General features: G+C 47.0%; 1 protein-coding gene across 3 annotated transcripts in view; it reads left to right on the forward strand.

Moving 5' to 3' along the window:
- The window catches only part of GLRA1 (glycine receptor alpha 1), a 64582-nt gene extending 40471 nt beyond the window's left edge, over positions 1-24111 (forward strand). Inside the window, exons 4-9 of one of the 3 annotated variants that reach the window (XM_075131243.1) lie at positions 6328-6551; positions 11372-11454; positions 12524-12661; positions 13303-13517; positions 14409-14555; positions 23306-24111. In XM_075131243.1, coding sequence (XP_074987344.1) covers positions 6328-6551; positions 11372-11454; positions 12524-12661; positions 13303-13517; positions 14409-14555; positions 23306-23620 — 1122 coding nt within the window. In that variant the 3' untranslated portion in view covers positions 23621-24111. Of the gene's footprint in view, positions 1-6327; positions 6552-11371; positions 11455-12523; positions 12662-13302; positions 13518-14408; positions 14556-17095; positions 17357-23305 lie in introns of those variants that run through there. The other 2 variants (XM_048862144.2, XM_048862145.2) reach the window with 2 other exon arrangements.
- Positions 24112-25068: the final 957 nt, after the last annotated feature.

Below are 25068 nucleotides of genomic sequence, written 5' to 3' on the forward strand. Positions count from 1 at the left end.
TGATGGAGAGCAATGTCACAATGGTGGGAATGGGGAATAGTTTTAATTGGGGGTCACATTTTTTGAAATTCACAGGAAAGGGATCCAGGGTCAATGGTCTAGAACCTGGTGAATTTAGACACAGTAACACTCTCTTCATGGCCAAATTATAATGAAAGCCCTGAGCTGCTTCAGTGGAAAATGCCATTCCAATTATAGAGAGACAAGGTGGGGGAGGTGATATCTTTTACTGGACCAACTTCTGTTGGTGAGAGAGACAAGCTTTCGAGCTTACACAGAGCTCTGCTTCAGGTGTGGGAGGAGCACCATGTAAGCCCAAAAGCCTGTCTCTCTAATATGTTGGGACCGACAAAGCTATAACAACACTGTATTCCAAGTATAGGCAGCTTGGTCTCGTAGAGTGAAGCAGATTTGTGGGTTTCTTTAGATGACTTCACTCTAATCGGTCCCATTGCACTTGAAGTCAGATAGATGTGTCACCGCGGGACTCTCTTTTATAAAATCCAAATAATACAAGCCAGCCTGGCTTTTTATTTTTTCTTCCGCTTCTGCAGGAAATGCTTGATGCAGTGCAGGAGTCTCACTGGTCTTGGCACCTTTTGGGGGTGCCCGGGGCTACAGTATTTTATTGTATCACGCGGCATGAACTGCTGTTGCTCCCTGGGGAATCTCCATCATTGGAGGTTTTAAAGAACAGGTTAGACAAACCCCATGTCGGAAATAGTCGAGTTATTATTTAGTCTTGGATAACCTATTGAGGACCCTTCCAATCCTACACTTCTATGATTCTATTTGATGTAACGAGTGGCAGTAAATAATATTGACACAGCACAGATATTTAAAGAAAGAGACCAAAGGTATACCGTTACTGTGTTACATACACATTGGAGTGATGCATCCAGCTGATTGTGCATATAGCAGATGGGGTCATTCACCTGAAGATCCCCACGCTCTTTGCAAATATTAAATCTCAGATTAGCCCTGGGAGGAAGGTACTTTTAGCCATGTTACTGTTGGGGAAGTACAAATAGAGATTTGTCCACACTCACGCAGCAAACTAGTGGCAGATCTGGCTAGAGAGTAGAGCTGGTGAAAAAAAAAAAATCAACAAAATGTTTTCACTGAAAAATGCTGTTTCGTCAAAACCAAAGTGGTTTGTGGCTGGCGATGGACCAGCTTCCATATGAAATTTTCATCTAAAAGCTTTCTTGAGTTAGAGACACAATAGAGTGCTCACCTGGGATGTAGGAGACTTAGCTGTGCCAGATTCAGAGCTGGGACTTGAACCTCGGAATCCTTGGTGAGCGTGCTCACAACTGGGCAATAAAGCCAGTCACATACGCGCACACGCTCTCCCTCCCTCCCCTGTAGGAGCTGTTCCACTATGTATAAATATCCACTGGGCCAGAGAGAGTGTGACTTTACAGACTGCTGCTTAGGGCACTCACCTTGCAGAGCAGGAATCTGAACCTAGGTCACCTACATTACAGGTGAAGACCCTAACCCCTGGGCTATTGACTATTCTGAGATGTGGCTCTGTCTCTCTCTCGTTCAGTCTTGGGATAGAAAGTCCTGAACTCCCAGGCTTATACTCTAAGCTCTGGAAAAGTGTCCTTCCATTTAGCAGTAAGGAGGTGGGTGTGAGACACTATAACCAGGTGCACTCTTGTGCAAAGATCATTTACTTTACAAGCTGGTGTCTAATATTTTGGCTTAAACATGCCCAAATATCCAGGTGTAGCCTGAACTTGGCAACTTTATCTGGTTTCTATTCCTTTCTAGTATCCATAATTTTATAAGCCTCATTGAGCATTCCTTTGCCACTGGCCTTCATGACTTCCTTGGACTGAATTTTGCCGCCTATAATGAATGTGCAGCATTAAAAAGAAACCCTCCTCAGGCGCACTACCTAGTAAGAGAGAAGTGGGTAATGCACTGCCTTTGGGGAGTGCTGTAACCCCTGCCTAGTGGTGCCAGGAGCCCATTCCAGTCCAAGCAGGACAGCAACACGTCTCCCTGACTTGAGTCCAGCCTTCTTCCATGCTGGCCACTCCTTTCCTCTCCCTCCACTGATACCTGTCAGCAGGGCTAATCAGTTTAATGAGCCCCAGTTGGGCCTCATCCTCAGTCACGGAACCAAAACACCAGCAGGGACCCAGAAAAGCCAGTAGAGCCAGTCACTGCACAGGTTTAATTGAGGGCAGAATCCGGACTGTCATGTTTAAATAAGGCTATTTGAAGCTGCAGACACACAGTCATTGCTTGGAAGCTTTAGCCAACTCCCTTGCAGGAAGCTAACTGGTTGCTGTTGGTTATTTCCCACCCTAGATACGTCAGTTCCAGCCAGTGTCAAGCCTCCCATTCCTGAGCAAGCTCAGAGAAAAGCTAGCCAAAGACCCACTAAAAGTTTAGCTAATTTAAACCAGTACCTTGACTCAATATAATCTGGATTCAGGCCAGGACATGGGAAGGCAACAGCTTTAGTGGCACTGATAGATGATCTCCTGCTGTCAATAGATAGAGGGGCAGACATCCATTCTCATCCTCCTGGACCTCTCTGCAGGATTCAGCACTGCTGAGATACTGCTCTCTCATATGAGAGAGGTGGCCCGGACCCACAGCAAGGAGCTGAAATGGTCTGAGTCTTTCCTGGATGGGTGCACCCAGAGAGAAGTGATGGGAAACAGATGTCAGTCATGTCACTTAATGCACTACAAGGAGGACAGTGACGAGTGTGGAATAAGAACCTATATAGAATAGAACTAGGGCATCATGGAATTTTTTGTTCTCTGGTGAGGCTTCTCCATCACACTGCCAAGTCCTGTCATATCCAGACTATGTTCCATAAAAGGAAATTCATTTTCATTTGGCTCATGGTCAAGTTTGCCTATAAAACCACCTCACCAGTCATCTGGGGAATAGCAGATCCTTCAATCCAGCCTCCTCCCACCCTGTAGCATCCGTTGGACAGTTAGTCTGAAGCCATTCTTGGTTCCATTTCCTTTCTTCCTGGCGACTTTTGGAGCTGCAGCTATGAATTTAGCCCGGTAGCATGAACTCTGAGTAACACAAGCCCTTGTTGTGGGGTTTGGTTCATTTTCCACAAGGCTGAGCACACTCTGGGCAGCTGCTGCTGAAGTTCCTTCCAAACATGGATTTGATTCATGTTGTACATGAAATAGACGCCAAGATGGAGCTGACCTGCTAGCGTTCTGCTGGTTTGCAGCTGAATAAGCAAAACAGCCTTTTGCTTTCTGCCTATTAGACCAATTACATTGATTTTCCCTGTCTGCAACCACCACTGGTCTTTACAAACAGAAAGGGGGGGAATCAATGTATGCAACTTGTTCAAGTTACTGCTGTGTGCAATGAATTCAGGGCTATTTTCTATCCACTTCTCCTTTTCCTCTCTGTCTCTCTTTCCTTCTTTCAGATTTACAAAGTTAGTTCTGCACAAGGCCCCTCATTATTAGCTGGCCACAGCTATTCGCCATTTTTCTAGAGACACATTCTCTTGGGAAGAAGGAGATGGATAATTAAGTGAGAAAGACCCATCAGAACTTGTAAAGGTGACATCCTGGCTCTTAGAAGAAGGGGAAAGAATAGAATTTTATTCACATTCAGAAATCTATTCCCTTTAACTTAATCAAGACATTGGCCTGTGTGCTGTTGGCAAAATTACAAGGCCATTAGTAGTTTCTATGCACAAAGGGTATATATGGGGCAGAGTCTTAAAACTGATTTCTAGAAGAGCTTTGGTAATTGACTGCCCTAATCAAAACTATAGGACACACCCACTATGTCATCTTCTAATCTTGCCCCAGGGTAATCAGACTGCAAGTCATGTTTACACAATAATAGCAGCTGGTCCCTCATGCTGAGTTGGCTCATTTGGTAGCATTCATATCTCTGGGACAAGTGATTATATCTGTTCAGATTTCTGATCAGTACTCCGTTTTAGGCCCAACACTGCAAGTTGGGCTGTTGCATTGTCAGAGATGCAATCTTTAATGGAGGATCCTTGTGTTCTACAGGTGGGTTTTAAAGAACAGATGGCAGACTCATGGAATAACCCCACAGTCCTGGCAAACACTGCCTTTCAGGAGAAGAAAAACAAACCAATTGGTGCAAATGTTCAAGTTGTGTATTAAACACTGATGAGCTCACAATGGCTGGTGCGCACACAGTCACTTCATTGCCAGTGTCTGACTCCCAGTTTTGTAAAATGCTTCAGGCTACTTCAAGGAAGAAAGGCACTAAACAAAACCATGACCCTGATGCTAACAATTAGTTTGGCCAGGGGCAGTGAAATTGGTTTATGACATGTCACTCCTCGGGCACTGTCTGCCAAGGTACTTGGCGCCTTTATCGCCCACCTGAGAATCGGTTCTCTCTCGCTCACTTTAATCTGCTTCCTTTCTCATGCAAAAGGCAGGGAACGGGACAGATGGCCTTGGGAAGCCATTGGGTCAGACACAGAGAACGAATGTTACCCCATTATTGTCCAGGAGAACAGGTCATGAATGTGAGCTAGAGATCGACAACCAGTTTGGTCCGGAGAACCCAGGATAGCTGTAAGACGTGAGGTTATGAGACAAATGATATTGCTAGTGGGACACGAAACCACAGACCAAGCCTATAAAATGGATACCATTCGTTATGTGTTATGGTTGGAGAGGAGAACCAAATGTACTAGCTTAGGAGCTAGAGAGGGGTCTCAAATGACATCATCCCCCATGCTGCCCCTCCACCCACCTCACAGGAGAAAGTCTCAGAGCAAAAGGTGTGGAGGAAGATTGGCTGAGACTGTCTGGTGACAGAGTTTTAATGTTTATGAACATGGAATATGGATCACCCCCTTTAGTGCTCGTTCGCTCTCACTAACATCTTGGTTGTGCTTTTTTCTCTTTTAAATGTCCTTTTGGAGATGGAATTTGCAGCCTCTGTGATCCCATTGCCAATTGCTGCCATGCTGCAGACAGCCCTGTGTCACCACCATCATCCTAGTCAGAAAGAGTGGCAGGTTTTCGCCCTGCGTGGCCCAAATCCTGGAGCCCTGGGTGTGGAGACCTATCTGCCCTCCACAATTAAAGAGCCGTAGCATCGAGAGGAAGGGTAGTCTTATGGTTAAGGAATTAGTCTGGGCCTGAGAAGATGAGAGTTCAATTCCTAGCTCTATCACACAGATTTCCTCTGGGATCTTGGGCAAGTCACTCATCTCACTCTGTCTCAATGCTATTTCCTTTGCCCATCTTGCCCATTTCGATTGAACTTCCCTACCCTGAAGAGCTGTCTCTTACCATGTGTCTGTGCAGTGGGGTTCCGGTCATGATTAGTGTGGCCTCAACACAAATAATTTGATAGACCCATGTTGATTCATAATAAAATGGATAATATCTACAGAGAACGTATGTAAAAGGGGGACTACAAATAGAGTCTCAGCCCTACAGACATTGCAGGGGTGGGCACCTTGTGTTCTTAAGTGATCCTTTCCTCCATTCACTATCAATGCTAAGGATGGTGGTAAACTCTGGTCAAAGAAAGGGTTGGCATGGAGCCAGGAGGCTTTGAGGATGGTGATGACAAAGTAAAAAGGGGAGAAACGCGGGGTCCTGGTGAATTCCCTCTCTGCAAGGAGGTAGCATGCCTACAAATAACAAGCAGGTGGAATACTGAATACACTTGCTTTCTGTGCCCTCCCCTTAATCCTCCACAAGGTGCATCTTGCAAATATAATTCCAGCCCTCAACACACTCAGTAAATGAACAATATTTTAGCAGCCCTGGAGACTTTGTGAGTGTAGAGGTTCAGACACTTGAATGGAATTTTTCTCTCCAAGCTAAATGCACAATACCAGTGGTTTTCAATCTGTGGTCCCCGGGCCCCTGGGGGTCCACAGACTATGTCTAAGATTTCCAAAGGGATCCGCACCTCCATTTGAAATTTTTTAGGGGTCCGCAAATGAAAAAATGGTTGAAAACCACTGCCCTATAGCTCTGGTGAGGCTGAATCCTGACATGCTATGGATTTGGAGATCACTGCAACAGAGCAGGTGTCGTGGACCAGAGCAGCTGTTTGCCCATCAATGTGTCTCTTGGCTACAGAGCCAAAAATACAAGTTATTCCTTGAGAAATAATGCCAGTAGGGAATGTCACAGAGTCAGAGTGTGATCCTAGTCACGGCGAAGACATTGTTTGTTTGCTTGTTTCAACCCAGCTGGCTTCAGTGTCCCTTTCTTCTGCACTTAGCAGTTTCTGGCCACTTCTAGTGTCTTTTGGGCACCATTAACTTTGTGCCCACTGCTAACTCTTGTACCCTCACTGCAGGACTACAGGGTGAACATCTTCTTGCGGCAGCAGTGGAATGACCCGCGGCTGGCTTACAACGAGTACCCCGATGACTCCCTGGATTTGGACCCCTCCATGTTGGACTCCATCTGGAAGCCTGACTTGTTCTTTGCCAACGAGAAGGGGGCCCATTTCCATGAGATCACCACAGACAACAAACTTTTGCGCATTTCCAGAAATGGCAACGTCCTCTACAGTATCAGGTGAGATGGCTAAAGAGAATGGTTGGGGGCGGGGGCGGGAGGGAGAGGGGGCAGGGTCTGGTGGGACTAAGGACCTAAGCATGCTTGAGGCTGAGTTGAGAAGCTGGTAAATAAACAGAGCATTAGGGGTTGACCTTCAAACCACTGAACTCTCTGGGTTCAAATCCCAGCAAACTGACTTGATTCCATCCTCACAATTCTGAGGTAAAATCCAAGATGGCAGCCCTGCAATGGCAAGGACGCAGCAGCAAATACTGGTGTTTCACTCTTTAGCTCAGGTCTTGTAAACAAGTTTCAATTTACAATCACATGATGCTAACAAAATGGCTAGGATGGGCCTTCTACTGGAGAACATAAGAACTTCTCAACTGTGTGTCATAGGCCTTCCATCCCTAACAGAACAAGGAGATTCTCCATTACGCTAAGAGATGTGCTTTTTGGAGTAGATGGATGGTTCAGTCCTCACTGCTCCTACAAGCCAAGTGGCCATGGTCACCAGTAGCGACTTTCCTAAACGGCCACAGATTTGTTACAAATCAAAATGGTTTTGAATATCAGAGAAACCTCAGAAACCCCAGCTATCCAGGTCTGAAGGAAAGAGGAAATTAAGAGGCCACACTGAAGTAATTGCCAAGGATTTGTGCAGATACAGAGAATAAAACTGTTCTCTTCTGCATTCCCTGCTCCTACAAACACTAACATCTCCCTTGGTGGTCAGAGTTCTGCCCTTTTTGAATGAAGCTCTGTTCACTAACCTTCTGGAAGTCACACCCATTTCATATATCTGTGTACAAACCAATTGTGTGTCTACACGCCAAAGGAGGTAACCTAATATACTCAAAACTGGTCCAATTTTATCTACACTCATAGATATATACACACTAATGTATGTTACATGGACATACGTCTAAATGCTTATATACACGTACCGCGTGCCATGAAAAACTTAAAGGGGTATTGTCAAGATTGTTCTATCATAATGTTAAGCTAACATGACATTTGTCTCATTATGTGGATTCTACCTTAAGGACTGCACTATCCAGAGTTTGGGTTTTTTTTTTAAATAGTTCCATCCTTTCTATAGCTCCAACTGCTATCAGCCCAGTTTTCAAAAAGTACCCCCCTAACCCGAGCCCACGAATCCTGCATTTACATGCGCACATAGACTTCTACGTGCACAACTCCCCAGTTTGCAAGTCTGGCACTTTGCATGAGCACATATAATGTAGGTGTCCGTTTCTGAAGAGCAGGCCTTGTACACATAAAAAAGAACGTTCCAGTGACCCATGAACAAGTCAGCACATAAACTGTCCACCCCAGCACAGGAGAACTGCTCACATAGGCTTGCTGAAGCAGTATTCATCTTAAAACTAACAGATGAATGCAGTTCTTAAGGTGAATGTAACTACATAGGGCAAACTATCAGAACACATTAGCTTCAAGGCCTAGCCATATTAATACGGTCCCTTTAAAAAAAGCATATGAATAAAATCATTTTTCTTTAGATTTATGTAGTTAGATACCTATCCAAAAGCTCTAGGCACGCTGACAATTAAGATTACCACATAACAATACTCCTTGCAGCCATAAAAAGAAAGACAGTCAGGCAGGAAGAACTCCTAATAACGCTAAGTGTTTCTGTTTTAAATATACCCAGTTCCTACCGAGATATGATACACAGAGAGTTTGGGAAGCTCCGACATGGGCGCTGTGTTTGAAATGGATGGGGAAAGCACAGCGTGTACAGGGCAGTCTGAGTGGCAGGCAAAGAAAGCACTTCTGTTTGTTAGGGTATGGTCCCTCCACAATCGCAGATGGCCAGTCTCCCGGGTCTACATCGAAGGGGCTGTAGCTGGGATTAGTGCTTCCTGAAACAAAGTTGCATTTGGGGTGGAGAAGGAAATCACATTAACACAAGGGAGGTGGATGAAAGCCACTCACTTACTCAGTACTCGAACTGAAGTGAGCAGAGGATAGGAGCGGATTCTGCTTTGTGATCCCGACCTATTGCTAAAGCTGCACTTTGGGACAGAGGAGGGGATGGGCTGGGATGGGAAAGCCAGGTAAAGGGGGTTTCTAGATAATCCCTTTCTTCCCCAATTCAAGCATTTCACTTTTCCTAGATTTAAATTAAATAAGAACCAGATCCTGCAGCTTTCAAATATATGCTATTTCCCCTGAGGTCAATGGGAGTGTTACATGAACAAAACCTACAATACCCAGCCCTCAATTCCTTGTCTCTGCTAGGGCTTTGCTACCTTTGCAGCTGACCACTGATTGCTGAATTAAGGCAAACTCCTGGTATAGATAAACCCTTGGTAAATAGGACTATTTTCTTCTGCCACTGCATTGAAACCAAGTGATATTGCAAATTTGCATGATTTGGATTCCCAGAACCATCAATCTGCCCAGATTTTGCTCCAAACCTGGCCCAGGTAATTGACCCAACTTTGGGCACCACAGCAAGAAACCCAGTGCGAGTTAAGAGTTTACACTGAAACCCCACAAACTCACATTGCTTTGGGGATCACCTGGTTTCCTAACCTCTTTATTCCATTCTCCTGTGTGGTTTTCACTCAGGAGAGCTGGGAGGACGAACAGGGGGGTATTTTCCTACCCCAGAACCTCACAGCCGTTTCCCAGCATTACTCCTCAGGGTCACTCATTTGCCATAGGGATCCAGAACACGTCTGTGGAACTGTACTACTTGCATTAATTCGCCTTTGGAAAACATCCATTTCCCCACTCTCCCTGGTGTTTTAAAGCAATAAATTTAAGAACAAGCAGTTTTATTAAAAATGCTAGGGGGGAAAGGAGCCAAAAAGACATCCCAAAGACATTTTGCCTTCTTCGTAGTGTGGATTTGTGTTACACTGTGAACTCCAGGTCACTCAAACCTCACATTACAATCCCCAAAGGCAGGCGGCAGTTGCATCCCATTGTGCTATCTCATGTTTCCGGTGGCAGCGTGGTGCTCTGGAATGGAAAATAAACAGGCAGTGCTGAAATGCAGATAGCCACCATCAGAAATGGGGGGTGGTTTCAGTGCAGATGGCAGACAGCAAGCCAAAGCAGTAATCAAAACTGCCAAACGTGTCGGCAGAGTTTGGAGACCTGATGCCTGCCCCGCCTTTTTAAATCACATCGCTGTTTGAAACTGTTCTCCACTGACAGTGTGCATGTTATAAAACAGCCAGCAGCTAAGGGTACCAGGTGACCTAGCAGTTAGTGTTGTGCGCTGATGGGCAAGAGACACATGTTTGAGTCCTCAGGATGGTCCCTCTCTGGCTGGGGCTGGGAGGGTCCAAAGGTGGAGTGCTGAGTCACTGCAGTGCTGGAGTTACTCTGTAAGATGGTAGGATGACTCAGCAGAAGAAATACCAGCAATATCCAAGCAAAGTTGTTACCCCTGGTTTCTCTTTACCAACAAAAGGGAAAATATGTGACCGCAACCTGAATGTAAATCAGCTAATCCCCAATCAGCTCAGTCTGACGACTCCTGGGTGTGGAGGCCAACTTTCTCAAAGGTATCTTCTCACTCCCCTCTGCCTTCGACACTCATACAGCAAGGGCCATCTGAACCAGAGTCAGCCCTGTATTGACTGGGAACCAGGCATTACTCTGACACCCTGTCACAGTGCTCCACAGGAGCCCGACTGGCTGATTAAGGAACAATGGAGAGGTCTGCAATTGGTTCATCCAGGCCTTCTCAGCCAGAAGGATGTTTTAATAGGCAGCAGGTTTCAAACAAACAAAAGGAAGTATTTCTTTACACAACGCACAGTCAACCTGTAGAACTCTTTGCCAGAGAATGTTGTGAAGACTATAACAGGGTTCAAAAAAAGAATTAGATAAATTCATAAAGGATAGGTCCATCAATAGCTATTAGCCAGGATGGGCAGGGATGCAAAACCATGCTCTGAAGTGTTCCTAGCCTCTGTTTGCCAGAAGCTGGGAATGGGCGACAGGGATGGATCACTTTATGATTCCCTGTTCTGTTCATTCCCTCTGGAGCACCTGGCATTGGCCACTGCCAGAAGACAGGATACTGGGCTAGATGGACCTTTGGTCTGACCCAGTCTGGCCATTCTTATAAGCATGGAACTTAATGCAGAGAGGTACGGTGGTGCATCATGGGACAAGTCTGACCAGGAGGCATCAGCTAGAGGAGACAATGGGGCACAAGGGACCTGGAACTACAACTCCCACGAGGCACTGCGGCGGCTCAGGCAGGCAGAGATTGAACTGACCTAACCCAAAATATTTTGTTTCAATTTTTCCAACAGAAAATTTTGTTGAAATCTATCATTTCCCCCCCGCCCCCAAGCAAATTTCAATTTGGACAAAGCCCCATTTTCCAACCGGAAAATGTTTTGTTTGAAATTTTCCAACCGGTGCTAGCCTTTAGAAATACCCTATTTGGTGGATCCAGGATATCAGATGGGTCCAGATTGTTATGAGCCTGAGGCATGAAATAAAGATCGAAGCAGCAAGACAGTTTGGTGTGGGACTCTTCTGCGCTACACAATCCAAGAAGTGTTGTTATCACAACCCTCCACCTGTAAAAGGCAGCTGGGGATTAAATCACAGGCCCCGCTGCTCGGTATTTCTGGCATGCTGCAATGTCACACTTGAAACTACATTCAAGGAAGATGCAAATAATCCAGGCAATGCCTCCAGCCAGGTAGGTGTAGCACTGCACAGGTAGCTGACTAGCCTATCTATACACTAGTGGACACCTAAATAGTTCAGATGTAATGTAACTACTTGTCAGTGTTCAGAATGCGTCTGGAATTCCCCTGTCTGTCTTCTCGCCCCAGGATTACACTAACGCTGGCTTGTCCCATGGATCTGAAGAATTTCCCCATGGACGTGCAGACGTGCATCATGCAGTTAGAGAGCTGTGAGTCCTGAGGGGTTTCCCCTCTAAAGATAACCACCATCTTTCCTCTGCCCCGCTTCAACTCTCAGCTGGTTCTCTGATTAAGAAAGACAAAGGGGGATAAAACCAGGACCTACCGCCTGGCATGTGCACGATCCTCTGCTCACACTCCTTTCCCTGCCAGCACCCACACCGCCCTGCCTAGCACTAGTTTCTACCAACAACTATTTCTTGAGCCTGTGTTGGAGGAATAAAGCCCCTGTCAAAGGCAAAGGGCATTCAGAGCTGGGGAGGGGAGGGCTCTTAAATCAGGGATCAGAAGCCAAAGTAGAGGTCCACATCCCTCCGCTCCTTGCATCGGTCCCCCCAAGAGCCCAGACATGCTGACATAAGCCTGTCTGTCCCTGTGATCCCTGCAATCTTGTTTGTTAGTTTTGTCAGTATGGTTTTCCTTCCTGCCACTAGCACTCACTCAGGGAGCAGCTCTCAGTTTTCCAGGAAGCTACCTGACATCTCTTAGCTTGAGCCAGGTTCAAGCAATTGCTGAACTCCTAAAGGGGGAGCTCTAATTTATCCACGTTTGCATTGGCCTCCTGCTTTGAAGGAGAAAGGTGAAGGTTCTCCAAGCTGCAAATGGGGCTTTTTTCCCCCTTTACGATGCATGCTGGCACCTACAGGAACCCCTACCTGCTTCCTTAACTAAAAGGAAAGAAATCCAATGATTAACTTAATGCAGAGGAAGAGCCTGGGGCTGAAAGGCTCAGCTAAGTTAAGATAAAAGAATAGCCCAAGCCAGCAGAATATCTGATTTATTGGACAGGAATCCACTGTGACCCATAAAGTTCACCACTATAACCATCACTGCCCACCTATACCATATATATAAGCTTTTATCACCAGGTATGCCTCAGCAAACTTGTTGTGCAAACCAGTGGAGAGCCATGAAACCCATCCTATCATGGGTGATCCGGTCTAACTCCCGGCATCTGTGCAGGACTCCCTTCCCCACAACACCATCCCTGTGAGCACCTGTCTTCGACACAGTTTGGTTTCTTGCTCATGTGTCCTATTTCTTCCCTACTCTCAACAGTTGGCTACACAATGAATGATCTGATATTTGAATGGCAAGAGAAAGGAGCTGTGCAGGTTGCTGATGGATTAACCTTGCCTCAGTTTATCCTGAAGGAAGAAAAAGATTTACGATACTGCACCAAGCATTACAACACAGGTCAGTAACAGGGCATAAACCGCAGTCTCCCATCCTCAGTGCCATTTACCTTTACTCGCTAAGCTCCTTGCAGTAAGAATTTGGCCCTGTATATTTGCCACACATCATCTGTTGCATGCTAGCCGCATTTATCTAACAAATATATCCTGGAGAACAACCTGTCTAAAGGCTTGCTGAAGATATAATCTTCACACAAATGTATTGCCAGCAAGAAGCTAACAGACCCAAAACCTATGTCTCCTTTTTGTGCTCATCAGAGGTCTCTGCATCTGCTGGGTATTTAATTTGGACCCTCTCACCAAGCTCATCTCCACGGTGTGTCTATTCTAGAACTCAATGGGGAACTTCAGTCTACAGGGCTGTTAATCTGGCACCTTTCACTAGCACAAACTCACTATTGTTTAGTTAAAAAAACATGTCAGAGGGAGACGCATGGTGTTGTTATGCTGATGTTATTAATGCATGTGCTAGCCCTAGGGATACTCAGCTATCCCCTACCACATGCCCCCTTTGCCCAGCAAGAACCGTTTCTTAGCCAGGGAGTGGAAATTGCAGGCAGCCATTGTTTGCTGAGGTTGGATGCCATGAGATTATCATGCCTCCTACCAGTAACCCTCTAATTTAACTTCTGTCATTCTCAGGCAAGTTCACCTGCATAGAAGCACGTTTCCACCTGGAGCGACAGATGGGCTACTACCTGATTCAGATGTACATCCCCAGCCTTCTGATAGTCATCCTGTCTTGGATCTCCTTCTGGATCAACATGGATGCTGCACCTGCCCGTGTTGGCCTGGGCATCACCACTGTGCTCACTATGACCACCCAGAGCTCAGGTTCCCGAGCATCATTGCCCAAGGTACAAAGCACCCCTGACACTTGGAAGAAATTCCTTCACACCAATGTATTGAACAGTTAGGGCCAGATCTTCAAATATGTCCAGAATTCCAGTCAACAAACTTGCACATGGGCTTTCCATTACCTTTGTATGCTCCCAAATTTGTGGGCCGCCAGTGGCCAGTCCAGCCTCAACGCAAGTTAAAGCTGAGCTGCACTAAGTTACACTAGGAGTAACTGCCCCCTAGGAGGCATCATTCTAAGCCAGAGAACAGCACTCTCAGGCCATGCCCTAAGTGCCTACAAATTCTTAACATGCATATTATATTAGTTCATATACTCAGTGTATCTCTGACATTCAATATTAATACTGAATCTGGCCCACTAAGATACAATCACAGAAATGTAGGGCTGGAAGTGACCTAAGAGGTCATCAGGTCTGGCCCCCTGTGCTGAGGCAGGACCAAGTAAACCTAGACCATCCCTGACAGGTGTTTGTCCAACCTGTTCGCAAAAACCTCCAATGATGGGGATGCCACAACTTCCCTTGGAAACCCATTCCAGAGCCTAACCACCTGTATAGTTAGAAAGTTTTATCTTGTATCAAACCTAAATCTCCCTTGCCGAAGATTAAGCCCTTTACTTTTTGTCCTACCTTCTGTGGACATAAAGAACAACTGAAACTCGGGTTTCTTCCTATTCTGTATGTGCTACTATTTTTCAGGATTAACATCGGGTCCTGGACAACATTCCCTTGCTCGGTAAGACAGGTTTTAATTCCCGTGAGCTCTTGCTGAGCATATCATGGCTGCCTCAATTGTTTCATTGTCACTTTCCAAAGAGCTTGGGGGACTAGCGAGAAGAAAGGCAGGTGCTGGAACAAGGTCTCTCAGTCCCCCTCTCTAACCCACAGGTGTCCTACGTTAAGGCCATAGACATCTGGATGGCTGTGTGCTTGCTGTTCGTGTTCTCAGCTCTCCTGGAGTATGCCGCTGTCAACTTTGTGTCCCGGCAGCACAAAGAGCTGCTCAGATTCAGAAGGAAGAGGAGGCACCACAAGGTAATACACAAGTCATGCAGAGCACAGCTGGACCCAAGGAGTCCCCACCCTCTAGAACCTTAGAGGGTCACTCAGTGACCAGCTGGATCTAGCAAGTGGCGCTCAGTGAAGTTCTTTACATACAGGGAGATACAGAGGGGCAAGTATCAGAGCTATATGGCCAGCTCTGCTGATTCTGGTTTCTCCTCCAATATTCAGCTTGCTTCTGGGGTGTACCAAACTCCTTTATTTTGTTTACTATGCCTGTTCAGGGATTTATGTCCAAAAAGACAGTTCTCCCAAGAGTGACTTCCAAAGGGACGGATTTGGAAGTGCAGCTTGTTTTGATGGTTGGGGGGTGGTGGGAGCGGGTCTATCATGGAATGGCATAACTTAGTGAGGCAGCTTACCATAGCATGGAGGTAAGTGACACATTTGTTGTATCTGCCACCTTGCCGAATATCGCGACGTTCAGAAGCATCTGCTGCTCGGATTTACTGTGATGTTCCTCTCTAAAATAGTCTTTAAAAAAAAAACCCTTAAAATGTCCTTAGCCAAGCTCCATGCACGTTCCCTATGACTGAAATCAATCAGAGCATGTCTGTGTTGGGTAGAAATCTACAGTCTGTATGCCGGTAGCTTTGGAACCCTTCGGAATGTGCCCACAGCAGAGATGCTACGCCACATAATGAACTAGAGAGAGAAATATAATAGTGGATACAATTAGAGGCAGAGGAATATAAATAGCTGTCTCAGGCTGGCTCTAAATGCAGAGATGAATAGATACTAAAGAAGTTGAGCTTCACAAGCAGATGGAAGTCATCTCCTACATGGCAGGTGCCCGGCCTCTCTTGAGAGAGAACAACTCAACAGTAGGTATTAAGGTCCTAGAGAGGAAGTGCGTAATTATTTCTGGAGAAGATCCTGCCTTGATTACAAGCCATTCGGCCATTGGTGCACCATCTCATTCAGGGAATAAATCCGGGCACTTTACCTTCACCCCAGTTCCACGCATCATCGCCAGCATTTCACACAACAGTGTTCACCTTCCATTTTCCATATGAACCTTCTGGGAGGGGCAGCTGTCTCTGTGCCCCAGGACTGCTCTAAGGGTTGGTGTATAGTGGCTTACTAAGGGTTTGTCACTGCATTACTGCAATGACATTGCACATGCACTAATCCCTAGCCTATAACCAGCTGGGATTTTGAACAGCTTCATACCTACTAGGAAAGGCTGCCTTTCTACCGCCTTCCACCTCCCCAGTGCTGGGGGATGATTTGGCTCAGGGCTGCTTTAATTTGTTTTGCCTGGAACAAGTTTCCTAGGGGCCACTCAGCCAGCTCAGGATCTGCAGAATGCAGCATTCTCTGCACCCACCTGCTCAGCACTCACTGTGCAGCTTGAGGCAGGGAGTAGGACAGCATAGCATGCAGCTGGCTCTGCCAGGATGACATCACCCAGGGATTCTCCTCTACAAGGGGAATTCCAGCTGCCCCTTAGGGTTTTCCCATTGTGCAAAGTGGAAGGGAGTGGAGACCAGGGATCTGACCCTCTAAAGCATGGGATTTATTTGTTTTCACCTTTATCAGCCCGACTTCCTAGTGGTGCTGACCACTGCTTCAGACTGGGAGTGCCAGCCTACCTCGGGGATCCCCGGCTTTAGCCCAGGGGGCTTGCTATGCATAGACCGGAAGATTTAGCACTTGGCTGAACCACGCCTCTCCCAGTCTCTTCTCTCCAGGAGGTTGTCTTACACCCCCCTCTCCTGCTGGCCCATCCTTACAGCAGAGGAAGACAGCCTATTAGATGAAGTGCCATGGGACTCTCCCAAGAACTGTAAACATTTAAAAGACATAGACAAGAATTTAGGAACCATCCAGTTACACTGGGCCAGGCACTGTCCTGTAGGGGGCTCCAAAGAGCAGTGGCCTGAATGTAATGCGGTGCCACAACTTCAACACAGAGCTCGGCAGAGGACTAAGAGGCCCCTTGTAAAAGTGCCTCAATTAACTAGAGAGACAAGGCGGGCGAGGTCAGAGCTTTCATTGGACCCACGCCTGTCGGGGAGAGGGGCAAGCTTTTGAGCTACACAGAGCTCTTCCTCGGGTCTGGCTCTGCCCAGCTTGTCTCCCACCAGCAGACGGTCCAATAAAAGATGTGACCTCACCCACCTGGTCTCTCCATATCCTGGGACCGACAGGGCCACACCAGTGCTGCAAACTCCATTAACTAGGACAATGAACTCAGAAGCAGCAGATTTTCAGCACCCTCCCTAAATCACTGGCCTATAGCAAGAGTTAATTTGTTACGAAGAATCACCCCAGAAGGCTAGAAAAATAGGTCAAACCACGGAGCAACTGGACTTCTAGCTGCACAATGGTTCCTCACATGCCAGAGAAATTGTCACACTCTCAGGAGGCAGCATGATCTAGTGGATAAGATGCCAGGAGACCTGGGTTCTGTTCACAACTCTGTAACATCTAGACAACCAACTTCTCACCCTGTGCTTCAGTTTCCCCATCTGCAAAATGGGTGATAATGGTTGCTCACTTTTGTAAAGCATTTTCAGATCTCTGGATGAAGAATGCCATATACATGCACAAAGACAAGTGCTCTATGGGCCATGGGAACCAACAACAAAGCTCCCATTAACTTCCGTTGTGCACGATCAGGCCACGTCATGGAGAGAAAACTAGCACATTCTGGTTCTGAGGGAGTGAGAACTGCCTGCTTAAACCAGTCTGAGCTGCAGCCATCCAGCCCGGGTGCCTCACTGTGCTTTTATCCCCTAGTCCAGATTCAAGCATCCCTTTCTACTGAGCCGCGCTGCCGTACTGTTGACAAACTAATAATAAAAACTCTAGTTAGAACGTTTCAAAAGATCTGTTTGCCAGAGGTATTCAACCAAACGCAAGGCTGCTGTTACAATCCCTGCATAATCTCACAGCAACTTTAATTGGAACAAAGCACAAACATAAAAACACGCCCAGTAAGCGGGGGTTGCACGCTCATCAAAACTTGCGGTTGATTGCGTGTATTCCAAGCACATTATACAGCTCTGGAGAACCTGATGGCTCTATCCCGGTGCCCTGGAATCTTCTGATGTCTCTCTGCTAAGCACTGACATATCACACTGAATGAAATAATGTATTAAAATGGGCAACACTAAAGGAGCAATCAGATTGGCTGTTCAGGTCAAAACTTGCTAGCCCCCTTGCCTCCCCTTCATATCATGTGACCAAGGTGCTTCAGTGATGTATTGTCATAGGTGAATCTAGACACACCGGCTATATTCTGTTCATTTTGATTTTCATTTTACTTAGCGGCCGACATAACTTGGCTAGACTTCCCTGTCTGCAATGGCACTTGCCCACAAAAAATTTCTTTCCGGATTTCATTTAAAACCCAGAGGTGAAAGTAAGCTGGTACGGGCAAGAAAGTGGCCGCTGGTACGGGCCGGTACACAGCCAACGCTAAAGCCCTGCCACGGGAGCACTTTAAGCACCGTACCGGCAGGGCTGCTGACGGGGGCAGGGAGGGGCAAAAGGGGCAGCTGCCCGGGGCCCAGTGATTTAAAAGGGCCCAGGGATCCCGGCAGCAGCCCCTTCTGCCCAAGGCCCTGCCCCTCCCCCCCTTGCCCAGGAGCCTGGCCGCCCTTTAAGTTACCTTCACCCCTGTTGTACCCCTACATTCGTAACACCCTCTCCCCAGCATGCACGAGTGTGAGAGACTCAACTCGCCCGTAAAGCTACTTGCAGACTTATACCCCCCTATACCTTGCATGTTGGAGTCCTTCCATGGGAACTAGAAGATACAATTGACCTCACAAAGGGTCGAATAACTAGCCCATAAAATATGCATTTAGTGATTAAATGGGCCACGTTTTCAGCCATGACGTTCAGTCAGGAAAAAAGCCGAGTCAATTGTTTTGTACCTGCAAAAAAGCATATCTGCGTGCCGATCGCGTTGTTGAGCCCCCCACTACGCAAAGCGCACGTGCAAATGGGATGGAGGCGCATTTCTAATGGGGGAAGCACTGGGCTGTGCATTTCCGCAGGTGTCAATCAAGGCCAGCAGCAGAGAGAGAAGTTGGCTCAATCAGCGTAAGAGGGACATTTTCATTCCATTACTATTTGCAATTTCACAATTTATATAGGGATGCACTTTGTGAAATTCAGCGAGCATGCGTGTGTGTATATGTGTGTGTGTGTGTGTGTGAGAGAGAGAGAGAGATGGCCAATCAGGGAGCAGATGCAATATCATATGACCAGATACACACCACAAATAATGAACAGCAAACAGCCAAAGGCAACAACTTGTGAACACCCCATAGACCAGAGGTCCCCAAACTGCGGGGTACACCCCACTAGGTGGACATGGAGGAATGTTTGGGGGGGGCGCGCAACAGGGCCCAGGCCAACCCCCATGGGGATGGGAAGGGAGCGCCACCCAGCCCCCACTGCACTCCCAGCTCTGCTCCAGCCCCACCCCGAGCCTCAGCCCCCGACTATGGCCCAGCTCTGCACCTGGCCCTGGTCCCAGCCCAGCCCGCGACTCCATCCCTGGACCCAGAACCACCCCCAGCTGTGGCCTCAGCCTTGGCCCCTAACCCCTGTCCCTGCTCCCAGCTCTAGGGGGATAGGAGGCAGACAGGGGTAAGGGGGGGCATGACCTTGAAAAGTTTGGGGACCACTGCCACAGCCTGACTGTCCAAGCCCCCTTTGGCAACTACGTACCATGGTGTATGCAGCTTTAAAAGCTGTGATGAGCATGCATGGTTACTGCCCCTTCAAGGTCTAGAACATTCTGGTCTCACAGAGCACTATTGACCTGTTCATCATTTCCACTTGGAGCTGGCTGGAGACTGAACAGGATAATGCCCGCTTGGTCCCTTTGTGGGTTTTATTCTTGCTGTTGCCCATCCTCATTCAGTTAAAGTCATTTTAGTTCATTAAAAAGGCACGATTGGCTGATTTGGCCCTGGAGACATGGCGCTCACCAATGAAGAATAAATTCGCAGAAAATCAAGACTGGCCCATGAATGATTCATAAAGAACAAAAAGGGGTACATTTGCAATGAATATTATTCACAATTGTTTGATCTGCGTGTGTGTTTGTACCTGCCTGACACACCTGTAATGGCGATGGAGTCCGAACTCCAAAGTTAAGACGGAGATGTGTCTTGCACCGTGGACCTGATTATTAGAGGAGGGGTCTGGGTTCTCAGCACCTCTGAAAATCAGTCACAGTGTTTGTACTGCATGCTAGTTGTATTGAGATTTCCACTTCAGTCTTCATTGAGATGCTGTAGGTGTAGGCCTGCACCTGTGGGTCATCAGGTACTTGACATCTGCCTCGCCTGCACTTGGAGCACGTCTCTCGAGGTGCTAACTGGCAGCCCCGGCTTTCTTGCTTTGGTTCCCTGCCACCTGCTGGCAACAGCAGGAAGTAGTCGCCTATCTGCCACAAAGGAGAACAGAGAAGCTCCCTGATTTGAGAGAGGCACCAAGTCATGTGGAGGTTAAAAGTGGCCCCCACACTTCAGAAACCAGTCACCCGGTTTCTACTCAATGCTAATTGCTGATGCGTCCTCTACCACATAGATTAAAATAGCAAAATCCACTTGCTGGCTGAAAAACTATGTTTCCCAGTTTCTCCATAATCTAAATCTGCCTAGCAAACAAATTGGATTTTTATTTTATTTTTTTGGTATTAAAATGGTAGAAATAGTAATTCTATGAACTATCAACTTCCTTTTCTCTTGTTTCTAATTAAGGCCAATGTTACGCAGGCACAGAAATGCCCAAGGGGTGGCACACAGAGATTTTAATGGGCTCTACAGAGAGTCGGGATGGGTTTCATGAAGGGTTATCCCTGCAACGAGCTCAGCCTCAGGCGGGTTTCTGCTGCTTACTGTCTCCCAGATTCACTCATTCCTGGCTTGTGTGTTATGTTGGCTCAGGTCTTCACTTCCTCCCTCCATCTCTCCCCCGCCTGATGAAGGGACAGATAGGGACAAGTGGAGGTACTACCATGATTCAGGAATCCCTGTCTTCAAAAGTATCAACATAACTTCCTAAAGCAAACATGAAGAATGCTTGAGCTGAGGGAGGAGTATCTCACAAGGTGTACATGCAGCACCTAGCATAATACGGCCCTGATATTAGCTGGGGCCTCTAGGCTTTGATATAAATGACCATGAGCCAGAGCCTGATGTTCTGACTCAACACCCAGTTCAGATCCTGCCCACCATCACACCAGTGTACCTCCCACAACTCCAGTGGGGCTCCTCCTGATTTACACCAGGGTAAGTGAGAGGAGAATTTGGCCTACGGTCTTTACACTGGCAAAACTCCCAGCACTGAAGCAAACCCTCTCAACTGAAATCAAAGGCTGATTTAGAACAGAGCATTTGGCCTCAGCATACCTGAGCTGATTCGCATTAAGGTCGATCCTTATTCAGTCCCTTGTTACTCCCATTGACTTCAGGAAGAAGTTTACCCCTTTGGAAACAAAAGGATTTGGCCCTGAAAACCTGCATTCTTAGGCCTCCATTGCGCAGGCCTGTTCACTCCCACGAAAGTTGCCAATTTTGGTTGGACATAGTCCTGGAGGATTCATCACATGACAATCTTTCATTAAAGATTAATCTTTCATTCCTGGAGACTCCAGGACAATCCTGGAGGATTGGCAACCCTAACTCCCATGGATTTCAGCATCAACTGACCAGGTCTTAATCTGCAGCAAGGGAGATATGGGTTAGACGCGAGGAAAAACTGAGAATTAAAGCAGGCATCCAAGGGAGGTTGTGGAATCCCCATCATTGGTTGGAGAAACACCTGTCAGGGATGCTCTAGGTTTACTTGGTCCTGCCTCAATGCCAGAGGCTGGACTAGATGATATCTCCAGCCTGACATTTCTCTGATTCTAGATGCCTTGCCCCCTGCTGATCTTCCTGACCCCAGCACAGAGCCATGTGGGTGCAGGCTCCTTTGAATCAACATCAGGGGGCAGGCATTGGGAAAGTTTCCTTCATCTCTGATTACTTCTGTCTGGGAACAAAGTGCATGGTACCGAGGAGGTTTCTCCTCTTCTCTCAGCGCTGGACATTCAGGAGCTTCGGGGCCTATAGGAGATACCTAGTACCACTTCAGAGAGCAGTACAATGATGGAGAGGGGCCCACTGGGATGGCATGAAGTGGAGTATCAAGGAAGGGAATGTTGCTGCAGAGAACACAGCCCTTTTGAGACAAAAGAGGCAGGATGGGCCAGTGGTTAGAGTGCTAGCCTGGGACTTGGTGGAGATGGGTTGAATTCCCAGCTTTGGGCAAGCTACTGTGGGTCTCAGTTCCCCATCTGTAAAATGGGGGTAATAACTAGGCATTCAGATACTATAGCAATGGGAGAAATATAAATAGACTTCACACCCCCCCACCCCAGGAAGAGAGGAGGGGATGCGGGTGAGGGCCTACAGAAGGAACCCAGCAAGGGATGGGGAGTAGGTACATCGTGTCAGTAAGTCAAACAGCTCGCCAGCTTGCTAAGCTTGTCTAAAAAATAAAAGCAAGGCTTTATTTCATTTTTTGCTCAGATGTGCTGACGTGCTCTTGGCTCCACTGTGTGGTTACCCAGCTGTGAGTGTGTAATTCCCCCATGCCGTGCAGCTACATGCCCAAGGTAGGGGCCATCCATAAAAGACACTCTGCAAAGGAGGACTGATGGGGCAGGAATGGGGGACATTTTTAGAAAGATCAGGGAGGAACTGGAATTGGCTGGTGCCACATCAATGCATTTTTATAGATTAAGCCCCTCTAAAGCATTACTGGGAGAAGCTGCATTTCTTCAGAGATTTAGGGCAGAGGTTACATGGACTTGCCAGCTGCCTGTTGGATTTTGAGCATCATTACAGTTCATTAGTAACATGGTCTAGTGGATAGTACACAGAACCAGGAGTCAAGAGACCTGGATTTCTATTCCTGACTCAGCAACTGATTTGCCGTATTACCCTAGGCAAGTCACTGCACGTCTCAGTTTCCCCATTTGGGAAATAGGGCCAACACCTTCCTTTGTAAAGCACTTTGCGATGCAGATAAAAGGACTGACACATAAGGACACAGTATTGTTGTTTAGTCATTGGATTGTACAGCAGACTCTTGAGCGAGCCAGTCGCCTAGCACTAAACATCGGTGCACTACTGAATTTCAAGTGGGATGACTATTTCCTTAAATGGGGAGGAGATGAAACCAGGTTGACATATTTCCCAAGAAAGAGGGGAATCAGGGCCACGATGAGACTTACAGGAACAGATAAAGAAACGGAAGGTGGGCTCATTGCTCATTCCAGAACACCTGCAGAGATCTTTTCATGGACGGCCCTTTACGCTGCCAAGTCCATGTAACTCCATAGGAATTCTCATGTTGCGGCTTTTACTATATGAGTTACATGGAGCCCGCTCCTTCTGGGCAAGCTGAAAAAGAAGGTATGAGGGGAGGGAGGCAGAAGCAAAACAGGGGATGTGTGGGGGAAAAACACACAAAAAACCCAATGACTAACCATAAGGAAAGATAAGTCAATCCCACTTTCCAACTCCAGCTGGATCCCCTGATTTGCATCTGTGCATAATACAGATAGCACCCCTCTATAAGGCTGATCTCCTAAGACAAAGGGTTTGTCCAATACATCAAGGGAGCTGTGTCCACCAATGGAGCTGAAGGCCATCAGTGGAGAGCCTTATAGCAAGGGTGCATTGTCTCCATCTTATTTTAAGTAGAGCCCTATGATGAATCTGTTTCAGGAGGACGAAGCCGGAGAAGGTAGGTTCAACTTCTCTGCCTATGGGATGGGCCCTGCCTGCCTGCAAGCAAAGGACGGCATCTCGGTCAAAGGAGCCAACAACAACAACACGGCCAACACAGCCCCGGCCGCCTGCAGGTCTCCCGACGAGATGCGCAAGCTGTTCATCCAGCGAGCCAAGAAGATTGACAAGATCTCGCGCATCGGCTTCCCCATGGCTTTTCTCATCTTCAACATTTTCTACTGGATTATCTACAAGATCGTCCGCAGGGAGGACGTGCACAACCAGTGAGCAGGGCCGCCCAGAGAGGAGAGCCAAACAGGATGAGAGGGGAGAAAGCAATCCTCTATACACATGTGCAATAGCAATGCAGCGATGCATGAATTTAAGAATGTGGCAATATCTACTTTAAAATAAACGGGGGGAGGGGAGGGACTTTTAAATATACAAACTGAGGATTACCAGGGGCTGGGGAAGGAAGTTTTCCAAAACTTGAATTGGGGGATTGCAGGGGGCTAGGTGTTTTACAGCATAGGAAGGTTCGGATTGCTACAGCAGCAGTCCAAGCAGTGTAATATATTAAATATATATTCATGCTTAATTATAATGCAAAAAAAAAATCCTTTTTTTAGCCTATTAACAGCTTAAATTCTAAAGCCACTGGAATGATTCATGATTCCATGTGCAGAAGATATTACAATTATGCTTAAATCTGACTTTTGCTATATAAAGGCCATACAAGTTTCCAGCCAAGCACGCAAAAAAAAAAAAAAAAAAAAACCCACACATACACACAAGAGAGTCATTTATGCTTCCCTAGGTTTGGTGTCTGTGTTTTCAAGTTGGGATGGATTGGGGGAACTTTAAGGAAGAGGCTGTGTGTCATTCTTTTGGCCAAGGATTTGAAAATCAAATATTTTGTCTCTCTTAGTTAAAGCAAATATAGTCCCCATCCCCTTTAGAGGCTGGCCCAACGAGAAATCTGAAAACACGAGGGCATTAGAAAGTGCGAGTATGTGCTGTCCTTTTCAGCAAAACAAAAGAATGACAATCTCAAGAGGCAGCAATTGCCCTTAGCACAAGTAACAAAATTGTTTTAAAACAGCGTTTGTGTTTCAACCCTTTTATGCCACATTTGTTTGGGGGGGGGGGGTGGAGGGTGAATGGGAAAAAACAGAGAGCAATTGTGTTTCGATAGAGCTTTAAAAAAAAAATCCCGGCATTCTAATGCTGCGCGCCTCGCAGTGAGGAAGGGAAGTAGATAGAGAAATAAGAGAAATCGATTTGTACCGGTGCAGGCTGGGGTGGGGGGGGGGGGGCGGTAGCTGTACAGAGAGGGCAATCATTATTTTCTGCCATTGCATAGCAGTAACAGTATCGAAACTGGGTCGAGGGCCCAACTATGCTTTTGTAACTTTCGAGTGCTGCGTTCAGCTCTGAGTCCAGGGAAAGAGGAACGAGCCTTCTTTTCCCTCTGTTGTTTGGCGGGAGGATCTGGTCCCCGGGGGGAGCCCAAGGAAGCCAAGCAGATGAGGAGAAGGGAAGGCCATTAATGTTTACATGGGGTGGGAAAGGGGTTTCCAGGAGCCAGGCATCCAAAGAGGGGACGGAAACGCTGGCAAAGAGGCAGGGGGGCTGCCCTTCAGACAAGCTTGTGATGCAAGCGTAATGTCAGTGTTCGTAATGTCAGGGATGGGGCATTTTATACAGCTCTGTTGCTGGCATCTCAAAGACAGGCT

The sequence above is a fragment of the Caretta caretta genome, chromosome 8 (genome assembly GCF_965140235.1).
Source record: "Caretta caretta isolate rCarCar2 chromosome 8, rCarCar1.hap1, whole genome shotgun sequence".
Lineage (NCBI taxonomy): Eukaryota > Metazoa > Chordata > Testudines > Cheloniidae > Caretta > Caretta caretta.